The sequence below is a fragment of the Arvicanthis niloticus genome, chromosome 12, assembly GCF_011762505.2.
Source record: "Arvicanthis niloticus isolate mArvNil1 chromosome 12, mArvNil1.pat.X, whole genome shotgun sequence".
Taxonomy (NCBI): domain Eukaryota; kingdom Metazoa; phylum Chordata; class Mammalia; order Rodentia; family Muridae; genus Arvicanthis; species Arvicanthis niloticus.
Genome location: NC_047669.1, coordinates 71,601,661 through 71,623,547, shown reverse-complemented (window position 1 = coordinate 71,623,547; position 21,887 = coordinate 71,601,661). Strand labels below are relative to the sequence as shown.

The 21,887-nt window shown below is 40.4% G+C and overlaps 1 protein-coding gene across 6 annotated transcripts in view; it reads left to right on the top strand.

Moving 5' to 3' along the window:
* The window catches only part of Scaf4 (SR-related CTD associated factor 4), a 58,443-nt gene that overhangs the window by 9,860 nt on the left and 26,696 nt on the right, over positions 1-21,887 (top strand). For 4 of the 6 annotated variants that reach the window (XM_034515758.2, XM_034515756.2, XM_034515757.2 and 1 more), the window contains exons 2-8: positions 10,084-10,167; positions 11,048-11,092; positions 13,480-13,641; positions 15,011-15,146; positions 15,718-15,857; positions 16,418-16,567; positions 21,428-21,621. In XM_034515758.2, coding sequence (XP_034371649.1) covers positions 10,084-10,167; positions 11,048-11,092; positions 13,480-13,641; positions 15,011-15,146; positions 15,718-15,857; positions 16,418-16,567; positions 21,428-21,621 — 911 coding nt within the window. The remainder of the gene's footprint in view (positions 1-10,083; positions 10,168-11,047; positions 11,093-13,479; positions 13,642-15,010; positions 15,147-15,717; positions 15,858-16,417; positions 16,568-21,427; positions 21,622-21,887) is intronic. The other 2 variants (XM_076943121.1, XM_076943119.1) reach the window with 1 other exon arrangement.

Here is a 21,887-nt window from a genome sequence, read left to right as displayed (position 1 = left end):
ACTGAAAACGGTTTGGTTAAACATTTAGGCTTCAAAGGATTTGACACCAAAAAAAAAAAAAAAAAAAGAATTTACATGGAAATAAGACATTTTAAAAAGTATCCTTCCTTTAATGCACAGATGTCAATAAAAATACACATACAGCCATTGTTTCCCAGATTTGCATTTTATATTCACAGAGCACTGCTAAGAATTTAAAGAGGAAAAATTTTTAAATACTATTTTTTGTAACTAAAAAATTTTATTGAAAAGAGCTGGATGGAGATATATATAAAATCTAAGTTCAGTATGCCAGTACTACTAGGTTCCAAAATTTGCAAGCAGCATAGACTGCAATCAGATTGAACCCATTTCATGGACAAGTCATACCTGACATTGGTAAGTCTATATAGTTTAGCTATTTATTTGCTTGTTTATATATTTGTGGTTTTGGGTTTTTTTCCCCCTTCAACAGGGTCTCTTTACATAGCTCTGGCTATTCTGAGGTCATCCTGTATCTGTTGCAGTTAAAAGGGTGTGCCACAATGCCCAGCTCATGGCCTTTTTATTTATTTAATTACATTTATAATTATTTGAAAACAGGCATGATGACACATACCTATAATCCTAGTACGCAGGCTGAGGCAGGCAGAACTTTACTTTGAGGCCATCTTCATTGCTAAACCTTGTCTCAAAAAAAAATGTGTCCTAGACCCAAATTAAAATTAACTTTTACATCCATAATTTTAACTTCCTTTTGAAATAAGTGCAAGTTAGATAAATTTAAATTGGGAAATAAAATAATCTCACTAAATATGACACCTGTTAATTTTAAGGTGTTTAAGTGTTCTTGTGCTTACATTGGGGATTCTTTCCCGTTTGAAGACAACCATGTAACAGGACATTGCTTTTTATTTATTTATTTTCTGAATAGTAATTGTGAGAATTTTGAGAGCATACCATTGTTGCATTAGGTACATTTTTGGATGTAGAATTGGTTAAAGGTTATAGGTTTTTCTGTTTTTAGGTTTTGTTGTTAGAACTTTATATTTTTCTGAGGAATTAAAATGTAAAATGCACCAACTGTGTCTCACCAACTGGCTGTATGCTGGATTCAGCACCATAGATATATGAAGAATTATAGCCCATTTTAATTTACATTCTGAGCTTTGCTTGGTAAGGTTGCTCATTAGCTTACCGTTGATTGATTTCCTTTGTTAATTGAGTTGTGTGTATGTCAGTTTTAGTGTCTCTTGAAAAGTTTTACTTCGATTTATGGAGAGAGGAGGCACGTGCGGCTGTGCTCCTGTGGAGGTGAAAGAACTTGCAGGAGTTTTGAGTCTCAGGCTTAGCAAGCAGCAAGCGTCTTTTCCTGGGGAACAGTCACAGTTCCTTTCTTGTTATCTGTACCTGCTCTTGACAGCTGTACACAGGCTTCTATTTTTAGGAGAAGAGCACAGTAGTACTTGTTTTATTGTGTTTGGCCTTCCCCAGTCTGTTTTCCCCAATATTAGGAGAAAATGTTTCCTCCATCAATGCTTTGGTAAATAACATTAAAAATTTGTATGTGTGAGTACACTGTAGCTGTCTTCAGACATGCCAGAAGAGGGCACCAGATCCCATTACAGATGGTTGTGAGCCACCATGTAGTTGTTGAGACTTGAACCCAGGACCTCCAGAAGAACAATCAGTGCTCTTAACCACTGAGCCATCTCTGCAGCCTAGTAAATAACATATTAAAGACCTAAAATGAAATGCTATGTTAGAAGGCACTGTAAGTTACACCTGAACTATTTTAGCAATAAGTTTTATGGAGTAATCTTTAGGCAATAATTAGCTGGATAAGCACTTTTTTTCCAGAGATGACAGTTATCTTTTGTTGAGAAATTTATGAGTACTTTTATGTTATTCAACATCACAGTTGTGTTGACTTTACCTTTTGATTGGGTAAAAACTTGTACATCTGAAGCACTTGGTCAAAAAACGAGAGTGGAGTAGAATGGAGTGCCTTTGATACCTTCATTTCACTGAAGCCTTTAGCACCTGCCTGTCTCTGCGGATATTTGTATGACCCTTTTAGAAGCAGTCTCCTCTTTTTTTGAGCATGTGGGAGTCAGAGGACCTCTTTCAAGAATCAGTTCTCTCCTGGATCTGAGGAGCCAGCTCAGTCTTGATGGCAATTGCCTTTGCTGTCACACTGTCCAATCTTGGATTTTTGTTTGTTTCCTTAAACTTTGTAATTAAACAGGAATAATAAGACTTAAAGGGAAAATGCTTTGTCATCATGGAGTTTATATAACATTAACAGAGGACAGAATGGTTGGTCTACTTATAATCCATTGGGAAGTAAAGCTGAGAAAAACAATTCAAGTTTAAGGAAAAGAGAGGTTGGCTAAGTACTATTTGAAAGAAACTAAGAAAGAAAAAAGTACTAAATTTAAGAATTTAGAAAAAAAAAATGTTTTGGTGCTAGAGAGATAGCCCAGTGGTTAAGGTGCTTGCTTGTGGCAAGACATCCTGGAAACCCAGCACTGGGAAAGCAGGGATAGGTCCTGGCTAGTCAGTCTGGCCAGTTAATGCCCTTCAGTGTAGTGAGAGAACCTGTCTCAAGGTGGAGCACGGTGGAGGACATCTGACTTTGACCTCTGGTCTCATACACAAACATGTACCATACATACATTGCTTTCTTTACGAAATTAAGACTGAGACTGGAAAGGCAGCTCAGTGGTGAAGAGTACTTGTTCTTGCAAAGGACCTGAGTTAAGTCATCACACCCACAGTGGTGTTCACAGAGTCCATACCTGGTTCTAGAGTGCATGTTACAGGCAGAGTGATACTCATACACATAAAATATCTTAAAAAACTAAGACCACTTTGTAATTTCCTAATGTTTTTCATTTCCTTGATAGCTTAATTTCAAGAGTCTATGGCAGTCAAGCTAATTCACTCTTGAAGTGTATTAGAGAATACATCTGAATTCTGGAACTTTAGGATGTCACACTTACAAACTAACCTGGGATAGTTATATCTGAAACCATATCATTTGGCATTATAGTAGCTAAGGCAAGGGCAAGGCATGATAGTCAACTTGACATACTCTGTTATTTGAGAGGGACCCCTGTTCTACCCCAGGGTAAATTGTGAGTCAGTACGGACAATGCAGCTAGCATTAGTAACTGGCTAGCAGTTTATTGAACTCTTCGTTCCTCTGAGTGTAGCATTTGGGTGGCTTTACATTGTGGGTACAGAAGTGAAGAGCACTTATTTGGCTTTGCAGGCTTGAGGACCTGATCCCAGCACCCGTGTAAAAAGCTGGTGGGGTCGTATGAACATGCTTGTAACCCCATTGCTGTACTGAGTGGGGACTGGCGTGTTGTGTTGTTGGAGCTTAGCTGCAGGTTCACTGAGAGATCCTGTTTCAGTTAGTGAGTGAGTGGTAGAACAGTGTTCTGCGCGCACGCACGCACACACACACACAGCAGGTATTAGGCTTGAGATATGTGCATTGCCTTATTTAATTTCAACAACATTGTGGATCAAGATAAGAACTATTAACATGGTTTTTTTTCCAAATTGAAAAAAATCTTGTGGTTTGGAAAGATTATCTAGAATTATTGACATGTATGAATAATTAGTCATTCATGGAATCATATTCATGTTGTTTATGCAACTGTGTTAGTAGATGAGACTTAATCAGAGATGGCTGCCATACCAGGAAGCCAATGCCTTTACCAAGAAAGCAGGCTATTAAGATGTAGGCTTGCTCCCTCTCCTCCCCTTCTCTCCTTGTAGTCTGTTGCCCTCTGCCTTTGTCATGAGATGCCTATAGAACTGTGAGACATTTTCTCCAGCATTTGGGAGACTGCCATATGAGAATTGCCTTCAGTTTGAGTAAGACTCATTTAAAACCAAACAAAAGTTTCTTCAAAATTATCTAGGGGCTGAGAATGTAGTTGCCTCACATACTTTTTAAATTGCATAGTGTGCAGTATTTTGTGTGGTTTCACAAAACTGAGGCATTTGCCAAAGTTTGTGTACTTGGTAGAGTGTAATTTTGCTTTGATCCCCAATACTGAATGAATTCCAAAAGAGCCACAGTACTTGTTCCTCTTCTGAAGTCTTTTTACTGAAGGAAAGGATGGTCATGAGTAGGGGCTCTTTGTGTTTAAAGTCCTTTTCAGCTCAAGCTAGCATGAGAGAGGACAGTGTCGAGGATAGGCTTTCTTACAAATTGTCCCACACTTATGGACCACAGAGCCTAACTCAGAGTGCTGCTATGAATGAACCGACTTCCTAATGCACGCAGTGCCCAATGAGGCCTTGTACTCTTGAGATCCAGAGCCTTCTGCTAGTACTCTGTGTAAGGAGTCCATGGCTCACCATGTTGCTTTTAATGTCTTTTCCCATTGACAAATGAATAGAAATGCAGGCTGTCGTGGGGTGAACCTGTACCAAAGGATTGCTTCATGAGGATGTGTACACACCAGTAGATAGTATTATACCTCTATAGGATAGGAATAGTGTAGCTTGGGAAGGCAAATTGACCTGCTTTAGAATCAATTCTCTGACTCAATACCTCAGTGTCTGGTGTGTATTTCATGTTAGACAGTATTGGAATAACAGTTTTATGATTTTCATACTTTTGTGTTTAACTTGTTAGTGTTTTGTTTTGCTTTTCTCTCGAGGTGTGTTGGCTGAGACTAGATGTTGGTTAACAACAACCAGTCTTGAGTGCCCGTCCCCTGCCCTCCTCCCTCTTCATTTTGCCTTTATTTTTCTCATTTCTAAAATGAGATCTACCCTTTGCTTTTCTATTTTTTTTTAACCACAATCTTATGATTTACAGTTAGATCCAGGTGTTTGTGTTATATGCCCACAAGCAAAACTACAGAGTTGTATGAAGCAGTATAGTTGACACATTGCTATCCGCAAAATCACTAGTGTTGGCTTAAAAATATTGGGGTGAGAGCTGGAGAGATGGATCAGCAGCTAACACTGACTGCTCTCCCAGAGGTCCTGAGTTCAAGTCCCAGCACCCACATGGTGGCTCATAACCATCTGGAATGGAATCCAGTGCTCTCTTCTGGTGTGTCTGAAGACAGCTGCAGTGTACTCATATACATAAAAATAAATAAACAAATGTATGTATGTATGTATGTATGTAAAAAAAAAATCAGTTAAAAAAAAAAATGGGGTGGAATTGTAGACAGTTCCAAAGGGTAAGGCTTTAAGTGACTGTGCTAAGCAGTACTTGGAGATCTGTGAGTGGTGCGACACTGCCCAAGCTCCCTATAGTGCAGAGTCCTTGTTCCCACCAGCACTTGCGTGAAAATCATTCTCTTAGATCTCATTTGTGTATCTTGCAGTACAGTCTTTATTCTTATCATATTCCCTAAACAGTACATCAGAGCACTTATTTTTACATAGTACTTGCTTCTTATTAGATTTTATAAGTGGTCTAGAGATGACTGAAAGTATATATACTACAGAGTGTACACATTTGGTACCACTTTAGTGGGGAGTCAGTGCCACAGGCAAGTGTATGTTTCTTAGTTTTGACTTGCATCTATCGCTTGGGGCTTGGGAGGCACTGCCTGGAACTGTTTCCAAGGTGCTGTGGTAATCTGACACCCCCAAGACACTCACTCTGCTAGGTGCTCCATTAGTGCTCTGAGACATTCGAACTCTACCCATGTATGACTGCCATTGTGCCAATGAATCGGTCTTAGCATTAGCCAGTGGCAGAGTCAGACTTAGTGGGCAGTTAGTTGATTATTGGGTCTGTGTTCTGACTAAGAATAACAGATTGTGAAGATATAGTAACTGTAATCAGAATCTTGGATTGTCACAGGGTCAGCCTTTATAAATCTGAGAGATTCCTCAGCCAATACTGGTGGCCTTGACAGGTTTGTTGTTGTTTAAGATTATCCAGTTGCAATTTGTCTCTAGATGAGTCGGGAAAGGACTAAATAAATAGTAAATTATTTACTTTAGAATGAGAGCAACTACTCATAAATAAAAAACAGATTAACAGTATATATCGCTTATTTTTACTTTCTATTTTGAGACAAGATCTTACTAAGTTGCCCATGTTGGCCTTAAACTTGCAAACTCTTCTATAGCTTCTCTTGTAGCTGCTGTCATGGACCTTTGTATTGAGCTTAGCATAATTGATTTTAACTAAGGAAATAGTTACGGTTGGTACATGTGAGGAAGGGTAGACATGGAGACCAGAAAAAGAAAAAGTCAAGACAACTATTATGGACTCTTTTAGATAATTCCATTTGGAAGCTGAATTAGTAAGTCATAGGACGGTAATACACTAGTGGTTTTAAAGACTCAGAATCAAATTCAGAAACAGTTGCAGTGGGGGCAACAAACCGAGGCATGCTTGTATGACTCTGTGCTTAGAAAGTAGACACTCACTGTATAGAACAGAAGGCTGGCTATTGAGAGCTCTCCTGTGTTCACAGAACTGAGATCTCTTTCTTTTGGTTTTTTGAGACAGGGTTTCTCTGTGTAGCCCTGGCTGTCCCGGAGCTCACTCTGTAGACCAGGCTGGCCTCGAACTCAGAAATCCGCCTGCCTCTGCCTCCCAAGTGCTGGGATTAAAGGCGTGCACCACCACTGCCCAGCCAACTGAGATCTCAAAATCAGAGTAATTGTCATACATGAGTTGACATTAAACCATTCTGAGTAGCACTCACTCTGATCCCCTGAGCACCGTGGACAAGCTTCTGGGGTTTGCTTTCCTTATACTCCATGTGAGACAAGTGCCCTCCATTGAGCAGTGCTTCCAGCCCCTCCCCTGCAGTGTTTTGCCTTCCTTGTCACTGTGGCATTACTTTTCAGGGCTCAGATTCCAGAAGGTTTTAGTCCTCTAAAACCTAGCGACAAAGGCATGAAACCATTCCTAGCAACTCACATGTCACATGACAGTGGAGCAAGGGTAGGGTCAGGTACAGCCTTTATAGGCCCACCCCACTGGTCCTCCTCTTCTTCCAGCCGAAGACTCTAACCTTTTTGTCTTGCTACATTAGCATAGACATTAAATTGTGGGACCATTTATGCATCAAAAAATTGACATTAAAGACCAAGGGCCTAGCTCAGTTAGTAAAATATTAGCAGTAAGGGACCTGGGTTGAATCTCCAAGATGTATGTAAAAAGCCAGACCTGTTAGCATGTGATTGTAATCCCAGAATTGAGGAGATAGACCCCCGGGGTTGCTGTCCCAGGTCTAGCTTAGTGAATTCCAGGTCAGTGAGAAGCCTGTCCAGTGGCGGTGGTAGTGGTGGTAATGGTGATAATGGTGGGGTGGTGGTAATGATCAGGCTTTTAATTAGTTTTGTTTTTTTAAGGTGGGTGTTTCCTAAGCAAGGCAGTTGAAGTTGACGTCTGCTTTTTCCAAATACACACACACACACACACACACACACACTCACACACAAACAGAGTATTGTAGTAACTTAGGGCTGGGTTGTTAGCATAGCTAGCAGCTTGGACCTTAGTACACTCATCTGTAACATGAAATCATGTCTTCCTGACAAGGGCTCCTAATATTTCCCCCCATGATGAGTGTCAGAGCACACAGTTACCAGTAAAGTGCTTCCATAAAGGGTAGGTTGGTACCTAATGAAGCCAGTGCTCTAGATAGTATGGACTCACTTTGACAGGTCAATAACATATTGGTAACTATCAGCTTTCGAAAATATTTCATTAAAATCTCTAATTTTGACATTTTCCTAAAGTGTTTTTCTCATATTACATCAAATACAAATTCACAACTTTAGGATTTAAGAAAAGTTAGTAAAGGAGAGTCAAGGTTGTTTAAAAAGAAAATGTGGGTGTTCTGGAAACCTTACATTGCTTACTGGCAGGTGAGGTCATCTTTAAAGTTCTGAAGTATAAGCTAGGCGTGGTAGCACACACTTTGAATCCCAGTACTGAGAGGTGGAGGTAGGCGGGTCTCTGAATTCAACACTAACCTGGTCTACTCCCCGAGTCCAGGAACAGCCAGGGATATACAGTGGGACCTTGTCTCTAAATAAAAAGTTTTAAGATGGTCCTGCTGCCTCTTTGTATGCCAAATGTGCCATTTGTTGAACTTTTGAATGAAGAACTAATCCCAAATAAATACATTTCTGCTTTCCTAACCAGCTGGAATTTAGAGTCACTGTGAAAATCTCATGTGTGGGATCTCCAGGGTGGCTCAGTGGGTAAAGGGTATTTAATAGGTAGCTGAAGAACCTGAATTTATCCCTGGAACCCAGAATGGAAAGAGAGAGAAAACTTGACTACCTAAATAAACATGTCCTCTGCCCTCCACATGTGCACTGTGACATGCTCACACCTGTACTCACATCATACACAAATACACACAAATGTAATAAACAAGACTGTCGTGTGTGTCTGTTATACCCTGGTAATTTTCCTAAATGAGAGGACAGGGGTTGGTTTGTGTTCTGATTATCCTTGAGGGTTTGAAAGTGCTACATGCCTTTCTGGGCTCTAGGTGTCACTTGGCTCTGGTGCTCTTTCTTTCATACACCTCTTTTCTCTGCTGTTGGACTTTTTTGCATCCCTAGCTTCAGTAGGCTCTAGGTTACCTTTTAGCATATCTGTCTTAGTGAAAGCAAATCTTAGAGGTGATGAGGTCACCTTGCTACCTTACGCATCTCTTGTTAATCTTTTGCTCAAATATTGACTGTTGCTGCGTAATAGACTATGCTTTAATTTTTAAAATGATTTTGACAGTTTCTTTTTACTTGAAGCAGTAACAATCTTGTATGCTCATTGGACTTTAAAGAAATAATGACTTGCTTACTATTGAAATTACTTACTATATACACTCTGAGCATTAGACAGATAGTAGCTTAGGCTTCAATAAAATGAACTCTTGATCCATATGTTGACCTTTCGGGAAAGATAGTAAACGTGCGCTGTACGTTTATGGCTCATTCTTAGAGATGTTAAGTTGAAGTAGTTAAATTTGTTCAATTGATTTATATAGCTTCACCTATATAAATCAGCCTTTCTACTTTTCTATTTAGTCTTTCTCAAGAACACTCTCTCTCTCTCTCTCTCTCTCTCTGTGTGTGTGTGTGTGTAGACAGAGAGAGAGAGAGAGAGAGAGAGAGAGAGAGAGAGAGAGAGAGAGTGTGTTTATCTAACTTCTCCCAGCCATGAGGGTTACAAGGACAAGCCACAACACACCCATTTTCTTTGTGTGTTCTAGGGATCAAACTCAGTCCTGTGCCACTGAACCATCTCCCTGCATGTTCTTGGTTTGGGACAGGAACTCTCTCTTTGGCTGCTCTGGAGCTCACAGAGATCTCTGCCTTCCAGGTCTTTACCAAGGAGATTAAAGAAAGGCATGAGTTACAACAACAGCACTTATCTCCCGGATCTTAAACTGTGCTTAATCTCAGGAATTTGTTTTTAACCTTTTTGGTTCTGATTGTTTATGTCTTAGTTGCATTTAGTCTTGGGGGAAAGAATATTGTGTGTTTATCATCATGGGATTCCCTGATTGCTATAAAGATGCATTAAACTTAGTTCTGATTCTCAGAAGTGGACTAGGCTTTAAGAGAAGAAACTTTGAATTCTCATACTAGCATCATATATACTTGGACTTCATAAAGGCATTTTAAATTTATTGTTCAACATTTTACATGTTTATCCAAGTGAACCTTAGGGTTATGGAAGTTCTCCAGTGTCTCAGTAAGATTTGGAACTGAAATTACTTTAAACATTGGTAAAAATCGCACTATTGCTTCATACAGTCCATGGGGAGGTGTGCTGCTTCCCTTCCTGGTTTTGACTTCTTGATAGACTGACTGTTGGTTATTTCTGTAGCATTTTTTAATGCTTTTGCCTCTGTATTCATATGTTTCTTTCTTTGCTGTGATCATCTCTGCTGATTACCTAAGTGATGACGGAGATGTGTAGACTTGTTAGTGATGTTGGATACACAGCCAAATTGACACGTTGTGGTTACAAACGTTTGCTATTCTCTTGGCTAATAGGTAGACAGGTAAGACAGTGGGAATTGACCTCTGAATTGACCTTGTCTTTTGAGTTATTTTTGTTTCTTGTTTTTTAAGCTCTTCTCACTTATGGATATGAAACCTCCCATCTCTAGAGCCAAGATGATCCTCATTACTAAAGCTGCTATTAAAGCTATTAAGGTAAGAAAAATATTTTATTTTGGAATACTTTTAATTGTTTAATTATTATTGGTGGCAGGGGTAGGGCATACTATGGTGCACATGTGGAGGTTAGAAAACCACTTTGAAAGTCAGTTCTCTTCACCATTACCTGGGATCTAGCTCACTCTGCCAGGCCTCTGTGACAAACATCCTTACGCACTGAGCATCTTGCCAGCTGTGCTTTTGGATTCTTTTAAAGTATTGTTAAACATGATACTTTATCCTGTGAGTGAGGTTTTGCTGAAGGTTTTGGTGATACTGTGCATCTGCATTGTGACATCATCTGCATTGTGACGTCCACTCAAAGCGCTTTTCTGTATTTCAGTTCTTATAAAACAGCTACAGGGAGAAAATCAAGATTTGGTCTGTGTCACCCAAGATCACATTGTAGTAAATGGCACAGTTTAGAAGTAGTATTGCACCGGGCGGTGGTGGCGCACGCTTTTAATCCCAGCACTTGGGAGGCAGAGGCAGGCGGATTTCTGAGTTCGAGGCCAGCCTGGTCTACAGAGTGAGTTCCAGGTCAGCGAAGGCTATACAGGGAAACCCTGTCTCGAAAAACAAAAGAAAAAAAAAATAGTATTGCTTAGTTTTGGCTCTGTTTCTGTCCCTGGTGAAGTAACCTTGTACCTTGATACATGAAGATTGATCAATTAAGAAAGGACATTGGCTGTGGACAAGAATGTATAGTTTTGTTTAGATCAATTTCTTTCTTAAGATATTTTTAAAGTTGTTGATTGTGAACTAATTCTAACAGCTCTTTGAGTTAATTGCTAATTTTTTAAGTTGAAAACTTCAGTGTTTTGAATTGTAGAAAATATAGAATGTATAAACTGACTAATTTTATGTTCTTTTTCAGCTTTATAAGCACGTTGTTCAAATAGTAGAAAAGTTCATCAAAAAGGTAACTATTTAATTCTTGCATGTTTATGATATGCATTTATATATGTGAATTGAAATTTGAATGCATGCTTCTAAAAAACCACTCTAGAAAAAAAAAACAGTTACTGGGAATGGAGCCATGGCTAAACCAGGCAAGAGCATTGGAATCTCTTCCAAAAGACCTAGGTTCCATTCCTACCACCCACCTGGACTGCTAACACTGCAGAACTCCAGTTTCAGGGAGTCAGTCCTATGTCTTCTTTGGGCTCTGAGGGTACCAGATATGCACATGGTATATATATATGCAGACAACACTCATACATTTATGATAAATGTTTTGTTTTTGAGATTTATTTATTTTATGTATGTGAGTACGCTGTAGCTGTCTTCAGACACACCAGAAGAGGGTATTGTATCTTGTTACAGGTAGTTGTGAACCACCGTGTAGTTGCTTGGAATTGAACTCAGGATCTCTAGGAGAGCAGTCAGTGCTCTTAACTGCTAAGCCATCTCTCTAGCCCACAATGAATATTTTTAAAAATTATTTACTGAATTTTTTAAGCACTGAGAAGTTTAAAAAGGTATATTTTTCGTATGTCTGCCATTCATTGAGTATTGGCAAGAAGGTTGGTGCTCGCCTCTGTCATAGCTGAGTATAGTCCCCATCTGCTCTATTGACATTTTATTTTCAGGTGAGTTTTTTAGATGAAGTTACTTTTTATTTTTCCTGACTTTTCTTTGTTACCATCATGATTAAGCTGTTGTTTGTTTGTTTGTTTGTTTTGTTTTGGGTTTTTTTTTGTTTGTTTGTTTTTGTTTTTGTTTTTTCGAGACAGGGTTCTCTGTATATCTCTGGCTGTCCTGGAACTCACTCTGTAGACCAGGCTGGCCTCAAACTCAGAAATCTGCCTGCCTCTGCCTCCCAAGTGCTGGGATTAAAGGCATGCACCACCACTGCCTGGCTGATTAAGCTGTTTTTAGTTATATGTTGTCTTAAAGTGTGTGTGTGTGTGTGTGTGTGTGTGTGTGTGTGTGTGTGTGTGTGTGTGTGTGTTTGAGAGAGAGAGAGAGAGAGAGAAGCATATTAGCATGTCTTTTCTCAGAGAACTGAGGTTTTTTTTTTTTTTTTTTTTTTTGGTTGGTTGGTTGTCGTTTTGAGACAGGGTTTCTCTGTGTAGCCCTGGCTGTCCTGGAACTCACTTTGTAGACCAGGGTGGCCTCAAACTCAGAGATCAACCGTCTCTGCCTCCCAAGTGCTGGGAATAAAGGTGTGAAGCGGTCTTCAAAGTCTTAATCCTTTGTGCCATGAGGTACATAGTGGGTGTGTATAGCAGAAGCATCTTGGAGCAGGTCAAAGGGCAGAGAAGTAAATGGGCAACGCAGACTCTGACATGAGCCTTTACTCCAGTTACCTGCCGCAGCGCGGGCATCTCCACCCACTTGTGCTTAATTAATGCGGGTCTACCTTTGTAAGGGAAGTGGACACAGTACCATTTGGTGACTTGTCTTTCCTACTAAGTGTATTATAAACATCTGCAAAATAACCCTCTGTGGGGTTGTTACTGTGGTTTACTTCTTATCGCTCTAACTTTTTACTTTGCACCGAAAATGCTTCAGCGGCTGACCCTTAAAGGGAGATGTACATACATGTTGTTTTCTTTAACATAAATCCTTATGTTTTAATAAGGCCTTATTTTTGTTGCTGAATTGATTGCCTTCCACGAAGGGCTATGTCTTTTCCTACATAAATGCCTATTTTTCTAATGCGTGGTTGGTAGTTTCCTCTGTCAATTTTGTAGACCCAAATGACCCTTCCTCTTACTTTTTATTTTTCTGGCACAAACTCTAACAGAAGTAAAACAAACATGTTCAAAAGTATGTTTTATTAACTTCAAAAAGTTATTTGAGACTCAGAATAACTGAATTGTAGGAAAGTAGATTGATAAGGTGGCTCTGGAAAGTTTCAGAGGTGAAGTCAAGGATCTGGGGAAACAAAGTCCTGAGAGTCTGAAGTAGCAAAGAATGTCACTGTTTACAGAGCAGGCACTGACAGGCAGATAGATAGATGGCTGGAGCACGTGAGCAGCCTCTGCACAATGCACAGTGATGTGTGTGAGGTGTCTGTGTGTGTCTGTGTCTGGGAGGGAGGGGGAGGGAGGGAGGGGGGTTGTGGGTTTGGCTTTCATTTTTCTTTTCCCTTTCCTTCTCCCTTCTTTTCTCTTTCCAATTCCTGAGATGGTTTTACTATGTAGCCCTGGCTGGCCTGGACCTCACTAAGTAGACCAGACAAGGTGGGACTCACAGAGGTCTACCTGCCTTTGCCTCTGGCATACTGAGCTTGGAGGTGTGCACTATTCCACCTTCTGATTTCACTTTCCTTGAACTAAGCTTGTCTCCTCCCCCTCGCAGTGTAAGCCAGAGTACAAGGTTCCAGGCCTATATGTCATCGACTCCATCGTGAGACAGTCTCGGCACCAGTTTGGAACTGATAAAGATGTTTTTGGGCCAAGATTCTCTAAAAATATAACTGCTACATTCCAGTATTTATATCTTTGTCCATCTGAAGATAAGGTATGGTTCAAACCTAACACTGCGCACGTTTCTATGTTTAAGTTCATGTTGTTTGAAGCTTGTTGTTTATGTTACTGGATAATACCTTCATGTACTGAAGTCAAAGTTTAAGTTTAATTTTTTCTACTGTGGTCATTTCCTAATCTTGCTTCCATGTGAAATGAAGGATTCACTGGCCTCTGCATGAGGACTTTTGTAATGTTGAATTGTAGAAGGAACCAGAGTTCTAGATCTTGCGCAGAGCCTGCTGACGAGTGGGGTGTGAGGACTAACTTGTCAGCGAGTGTGAAGCTTCTGTTAACCAACATGGTAACTAAAGCAAACAGCTATGTATTGTACACTGAACATTTCTAGAGGAGATATGTTTCCTATTAAGTATCCTGCAGCTAAAAGAAACTAAAAAGGTTTGTTCGGGAAGCATTATCTCACTCTAAAGAACATATTGCTAATGGGCATGTAGACACACACACAAGCTTCGATCTCAGCACTTAGCAGGTAGATAGCTAGTAACAGCCAGCCAAGGCTGCAGAAGTAAGACAGCGGGCAGCTCTGTATAAGAGGAAATGCCCATCAGGTTTTTCCTACTCTGGAAGACCCAGAATTGTTCTTCCACAGCATACATGCATCTAAGTGATGAATCTGCAGTAAGACTGCAACACAGGGCCAGAGAGATGGCTCAGTGCACTGGCTGCTCTCCCAGAGGTCCTGAGTTCAATTCCTAGCAACTACATGGTGGCTCACAACCATCCGGAATGGAATCTGATGCCCTCTTCTGATGTGTCATACATACACTCTAAATATGTGGGAATTCACAGTAAACATCACTAACACTAATGCTTTAATGCCTGCTGCTTTTGTTTCCCTGAATTCTTAAAGAAATTATGCAGTTCGAGGCCAGCCTGGTCTACAAAGTGAGTCCAGGACAGCCGAGGCTACACAGAGAAACCCTGTCTCGAAAAACTCAAAAAAAAAAAAAAAAAAAAAAAAAAAAAAAAAAAAAAAGAAATTATGCAACAGAAAAGGAAACTTGGAAACTTGGTTTGGTCAAACTATAGAGAGAGGAAGAACATCTGTTTCTGAGAGTAGAGACACTTTGCATTAAGAGAGGCATTGTGGGTGCTGCAGAGTCTGTGTTGTGTGTTCTTAGAAATGGCTCTTGAAGAGTTTGCGTTTCTGTTTATTTGCTGGGTCTGTATTCTATTTATGTTCCTTCCATTTGGTTTTATCATGGAGAAAAGGCTAAGTAGAGTTTAACTGGGTAATCTGATGGATTTTTCTCCCTTATGAAACAGTGATTCTCTTTAAAATCAAATATGATACATGATTTCTATAAATATTTATTGTATGTTCATTTTTTTACATATAACAGAGTAAAATAGTTCGTGTGCTAAATCTTTGGCAAAAAAATGGAGTGTTCAAAATTGAAATTATTCAGCCTCTTTTGGACATGGCAGCAGGAACCACTAATGCTGCACCAGTAGCAGAAAACGTCCCCAACAATGAAGGTACAGTGCACATCTGCTTGTGACAGGAGGTCCTGCGCGTGCACTGCCATCTGTCTGTCTGCCTGTCTGTGTGTCTGTTGTTTAGTCCTGTTCCAGTTTGTTTGCTTTTGTTTTATCATATTTTCTTTTATTGTTCTTTAGCTGTCTGTTTTCAAAGGCTGTGGATTCAAATGAGAGGGAGGTAGGGGAATCTCAGAGGAGCTGGGGAGGAGAATCATAATCAGAATATATTGTAACTCGTCAGCATTGAACAAAATTTAATAAGAGCAAACAAACAAACAACAAAGATAGGGTTTCTGTATGTGAAAGGTTTTGTTTTTGTGCTAGTAGAAATTCCCATGGAAGAAGACTTGATTTGCATTTGGAAGGTACAGTTTTTCTTCCTGTATTTTTACTTCAAATGGGAACATGCCCTTTGTCGCTTCTTATATAATGTCTTAGTAATCACAATGTATTCATTTTGCTATATGTTAAACTAAACAGAATTTTGTTTTAGCAGTAAAACTAGGAAGGCATTTTAAAGGGGAAGTATGTTGACATTGTGAGTCCTGATGCCCTTTTGCTGTTTCAGGCTCACCTCCACCCCCAGGAAAAGTCACTTCTGAACTTGCACAAGCTCCTACCAACTCCATGCCTACTGTGCCGCAGCTGCCCAGCTCCGACGCCTTTGCCGCGGTTGCTCAACTGTTTCAGACAACTCAAGGCCAGCAGGTAAGCTACATGATGACCAGATGCGGCAGAGCTAGAGCCTGCCGTTGCCGTTTCCCATGCCTCCTTCAGATGTGTCTCAGCTGGAGAAAATGTCTTTTCAGTCAGAGTAGCCTTTACGAGGGAGCTTAATGTAAGGAGTTAGGGCTGCTGAGGAAATGTGAGTGTGAGAAAGAAGGAAGCGCTGAGAAGACCTTTGTGAGACAGAGCTTGAGAGCTGTTGGGGTGGCAGGTGTTGTCTAGTACTGCTGACTGAGTCAAGATGAGATGGAGTGAACTTTGCTGTACTTCTAGAAACCTAGTGTCACAATTGCATGTGTTTTTTCTCCTCTTCGAGCCTTGTTTGTATCGTTGGGATGGTCAACATACATTTCTGACCATAAGCAATGCACACTGTAATGTGTTCACTCACAAACCCAGCATACGTTAGCCAAAGCTGGGTGCTTCCCCATTACTTACGCCTGTGCTGTTCTTAGTCACTCTGAAGATTCTTTTCTTTTCAGTAAATTAACTTTGATGATGTTGCTTTGTCGTGTGGTTTATCAGTTTTCCCATTCTTTAAGCTTCAGCAGATCCTTCAGACTTTTCAACAACCTCCAAAACCACAGTCTCCCGCCCTTGACAGTGCTGTGATGGCTCAGGTTCAGGCTATCACAGCTCAGTTAAAGACAGCTCCTACACAACCACCTGAGCAAAAAACTGCATTTGACAAGGTACGCCTCTCTCACATCACCCACTGTCTGTCTTACCCGGCGGAGCAGCTTGGGAGACTCACTTCTCTTCTGGAGCTTCTCTGGGTTGTTCTTTTGTTTGTGGCTTGGTGATTTTTTTTTTTTTTTTTTCTCAACATCAAAATGTTTATTTTTCCTGGTGTGTGATGCAGGCTTGTTATAAAAGGTTTACAGAATAAGGAAAAGTGAGCAGAAGGAAATTGTTCACTAGCCCACTGGTACCTCACAATGATACTTAGTGTTCTGTTGTATGTTTTCTCCAGAAGCAATATACTGTGGGCCTGTGCTTTTGGTTCGATCTTTATTGTTAGGTCTGTCTACATTCAGCTTGCATGGTTATTAAGATTTCAGTAGGCAAGGCATGAGGTTACCTATTTTGCTACTGATAGACATTTTCTGTTGCTGTGATAACTGTAGTTACCATGTCTGTTACGTGAGTCCTAGGAGGACTTCAGCATCTTTCTGCTTACTCAGGGGGCCTTGCCGTCCTTAGAAATTCTGTTTTTATTTGCCTGTGACCAAATACCTAAGAGAACAAATTGAAAGAGGGAATATCTATTTAGTTCTTGGTGTCAGAGAGTTGAATCCATGGTCGCAGCTCCGTGTGGCAGATGAGCCTCTTCAGTTAAAGGGCAGGGAAGAGGACCTGGACTGGGTGAAGCTTTGAGAACTATGCCCCTGGTGGCCTTCTGACAACTATGCACCATCTTCCAAATTTTCTCCACTCCCAACACACACCCCCACCCCACCCCATAAAAAACACAGCACCAACTAGGGACCAAGTAAATGGTAAGCATGAGCCTGTGGGGGAGCATCTGGAAGTGAGCCTTACAGCCATATTTAAGGTCTCCCAGTTCCCTGCATACTGCAGCAGATGCCACACACCTCTTCTTCTGTGTTGTTCTTGGGTTATAGTTGTCTAAAAGTTTTTATTCTAGTTTCCCAGTAAGAAAAATATAAAATATATATAGTTTGAAAATCATAGCATTAAATTATATGTTTAATATCACAGTCTCTAAAATTTATGATTCTGTCTAACATAAGATAAAATTTTATCACCAGCAATTAGTAATGATGTGGTAGGTAAATTCCAGTTTTCATTATTATTATTATTTTAGTTTTTTAAGTTTTTTTCGAGGCAGGGTTTCTCTGTGTAGTCCTGGCTGTCCTGGAACTCACTCTGTAGACCAGACTGGCCTCGAACTGAGAAATCCGCCTGCCTCTGCCTCCCAAGTGCTGGGATTAAAGGCTTGCACCACCACTGCCCAGCAGTTTTCATTATTTTATCTTAGTGACTAATGAGGTACTACTTACTTTAGGAAAGACTGGGTTAAATTTAGAGTGAAAAAAAAAATAACAAATGAAGCTAGAGAGATGATATAGCTAGTAAATGCTTGCACTGTGACCTGAGGTCACATCCCCAGTGCTGTGTGGAGTTTGCATTCACCCATACTAGCCAAGTCTTTGAGACCCAGAGTAAGACCAAGGACAGTTAATGAACATACTCAGCACAGAGCTGGTACACACACACACACACACACACACACACACACACATTTGTGTTTGTAGGGGGAAACAGTCATAAAACAAGAAGAAGCTCTTCTAGACTGCTTTGAAAAGATGTGTTTGGATGTGTGTAGGCAGGTCTGTTTTCATGTCCAGGTGAATGTAAAGTTCCTGTGTCGATGGTTTTAAGTACTAATCCTTGTTATCACTTGGGAATCTTTCTGTCTGTGTCTTATGTCTATCTCTGTTCCTTCTGGAGTGGAGTCTCTTTTACAGTATGTTTCAAGGTTTTTTTACCTGTATTTATTTATTAAAATACCTAATTTATCCTTCATTGTTTTAAAATTTACTATAATGTCTTACTTGTGTTAATGTTTGGTGCTTGTTTGTTTGCTTGTTTTTGGACACTGCTTTGTCACTCCAATGTTTATTTCTGCATCTTAATGGTTGAAGTAACATGTATCTGATGATGGGGATTGAACTCAAAATCTTAGCATATGCAAATACCTGACTACCCAGGACATAAATACGCACTTATTTCCAAATGTACCTCTGCTTGATTTTTTTTTTTTTTTCAGGGTTAGTTATGCTGTTTGAGGCCTTACGTATGGGTTCTACAATTAAATGACAAGTGGTATCTGTGGACGGGTAGATAATTGGATGGGAAGGTTTATTTTATGTGTTTGAATATTTTGCCTGTATGGATTTTTTGTGCACATGAATCATGTGCATGCCTGGTTCCTGTGAGGGTCAGAAAAGGCATTAGATTCTCTGGAACGGGAGTTACAGATGCTTTTGAGCCACCATGTGGGTGCTGGGAACTGAATTGAGTCCTCTGTGAGAACTGTCAGTGCTCTTAACTACTGAGCCATCTCTGCAGCTGTGTGAGGTTTTTTTCTTAAAGAATTAGTTTGTGTACTTGTAGAAAATCAGTAAATTTAAAGTTTTTTTTTTTTTCCAGGTAGATGAGCAGGCTATAAGTCCGTATAATGTTAGCAATGTAGGCCTTCCTGAGAACATTCCAAAGGGCAGCAGGCTAGGAACTTGGGCAGGGTTTCTGTGCTGTGCTCCTTGGGGGGCTTCTTCAGGAAACACAGTTCCTGAGGGAAAGATCATGTCCAGAGCCCACTTACTTGACAGGGCCATCTGCTATGGTCCTGGTCTATTGATTAAATGACATGATCTAAAGGATTTTACCTCCGCAGTAATCACGGTAATGTCTTTACTAGTTTGGACCTGACAACTGGCACCTGTATTAGATACCCAGGTTAACACAAAATGACCCATCACAATGTACCTGTTGAGTAGACAATGCCATAAATGCATCCCTTTAGTGAATGGTTTTCTTTGCATAGGCTGTTGGTACTTTTTGTTTCATTCATACTTGGGTTTCTAGTCTTTCGGAATCTCTGGGTAGTTCTATTTTTCTGCAGCATCTGCTGCTGTTACTTTTCTTCTTACATACAGCACTGGAGATGCTGAGTAAGACCACGGCAGTGGCTTTACCTGAAAGAGTTGTTTGCAAAAAGAAATTTTATGCTGGGGGTAACTGTACAGGTATGTATGCTATGTGCTCTGTGCTCTTCATTTCAGTGAAGCCTGTTTTAAGCTAGACACTGGGAGCACTTTCATTCAGATCTTGCTATATCTTCCATTTCCTCTAAACCACCAGAAATTATTTTTTTTAATTGTTTCAAATCTTTTTCCAGATCAATATGTGTGGATATTAAAACTGAAAAAAAAAAAGTATCTTGTTGGTACCATAAGTCAGTATATCTGCATAGTACCTGAAATATAGATTATATTCAGAAAACACTAATTGCTCTTTATAATTTATAAAGAAGTTTGCTGCTGTATGGTGGTGACACAATCTTTAATGCCAGTGCTTAGGAGGCAGAGGCAGAGGCAGAGGCAGGCGCAGAGGGGCAGAGGGGCAGAGGGGCAGAGGGGCAGAGGGGCAGAGGCGCAGAGGGGCAGAGGCGCAGAGGGGCAGAGGCGCAGAGGCGCAGAGGCGCAGAGGCGCAGAGAGGCAGAGAGGCAGAGAGGCAGAGAGGCAGAGAGGCAGAGAGGCAGAGAGGCAGAGAGGCAGAGGCAGGCAGATGTGAGTTCAAGCCCGGCTCGGGTTGCAGAGTGTGACAGGACAGCCTGAGCTGTTACACAGAGAAACCCTGGGGGGGTGGGGGGGTGGCGGGAGAGCTTTGCTATGTGACCAAACACTCTTTACACTTGGTGTGGTTCTGTGTAGTGTGTTATCTAAGCAAAGCCCTTCCCTTTGTGACTTAGAAATCTCGTCATAATGTACACTGGAGTTTCAAGGCAGAACAGCACAAGAAACATGAGTTAGGAACCTGAGGTGGAAACCAAGGAGCTGAGTAGGCATTGCTGGAGACAGGAGTTAGCTGGATCTCCTGAGCCTTGTCTGTGTAAAGTATGAAATCAGATCTATAGCACAGATTTTTATTATGATTATAAAATTATAATCTCTTTAAAGGAAGCCACAGTAACTGTTGAATGTATTACATTCCCTTTTTAAAATAAGCTTAATTTTTTTTTTTAAAGTTATGAGGGGAGTGATTTACATATGGTATGGTTCACATAGAGATCAGAACAATTTTAAGTAGTCTTTTTTCCCCTTCCTCCTTTGCTTGGGTTCTAAGGATGGAACTCAAAAGGTGTTAGGCGTGCAAGACAGTCAGCTTACCTGCCAACCCATTGCACTAGCTCAATAAATTTTATCTTAAAATTATTTTAGTTCCATGAACTTACAGATTATGCAGGTTAGTTTTTTTGTTATTTTAAGAAAAGTTTGAGAAAATTGGTGTGAATTGTGAAGTTTTGAGAAAAACTTTATAGTAAAACAGCTGAAGAGACTCTTGGCTCTGTCCTACACCCTAATTTTTTTTCTTTGATTATATTTGTATATTCTCGACTGGGCAGCACATGGGCAGGGTGCTTTATAGGGATAGGGTGAAAGTCTGCTGCAGCTGCCTGAAAGCATATACCTGTTACATGTGCACAGAGCTCCAGAAGTTCAGTCTAAGCAAGTGGATAGTTTAGATAAGTGTACTGATAAACTTACTATGAAATAAGCAAATCAGGAAAAAAAAGAACACTGCTTTTATCATTGGAAAGGAAAATAGAATTTAAAGTTGTATTCTTTTTCTAACATGGCACTTATGTCAAAATTGTCTGTCTTTGGACAAAGGACCCAAAGCATACATGCAGGAGAAATGAAACTGTGATACAGCATGGTAGGGTATGGCTGGTGTAAAGCTGTTACTTCTGTCAAGTTTCTTTTTTTTGATTTAAAATGGAACCTTGCTGTACACATTACAGAAGCTGCTTGATAGATTCGACTATGATGACGAGCCGGAAGCTGTGGAAGACTCAAAGAAAGAGGACTCGGCTGCTATCACCACCGCAGCCCTCGCCACGGCTGTGCCTCCTGCATCCACTGCAGCCACACCTGCTAGTGCTCCTGCTGGGCCCACGCCCTCTGCTACCTCGCCCCCTCCTCCACAGGCCCCATTGTGAGTGCTTCTTAATGCCTTGACAGCTGGTAACCATTACAAAGCACAATCTAAGCAACAGTTAGGATTAAAACACATTTCAGTGCAGTCTCTGTTTTAGAAAATTATATTAAAGAAATTTCTCTTAGGAATAGTGTCCTTACCAGAGTTAGAATTTTAAAATGTAGCTTTTATGTTGTACTAAATTTGTTGATTGCTTGTTACTCCAGAGTGACATTCTGCAATATAAATGTGACTTAGGGCATTCAGTGCTTTGCATGAGTAAT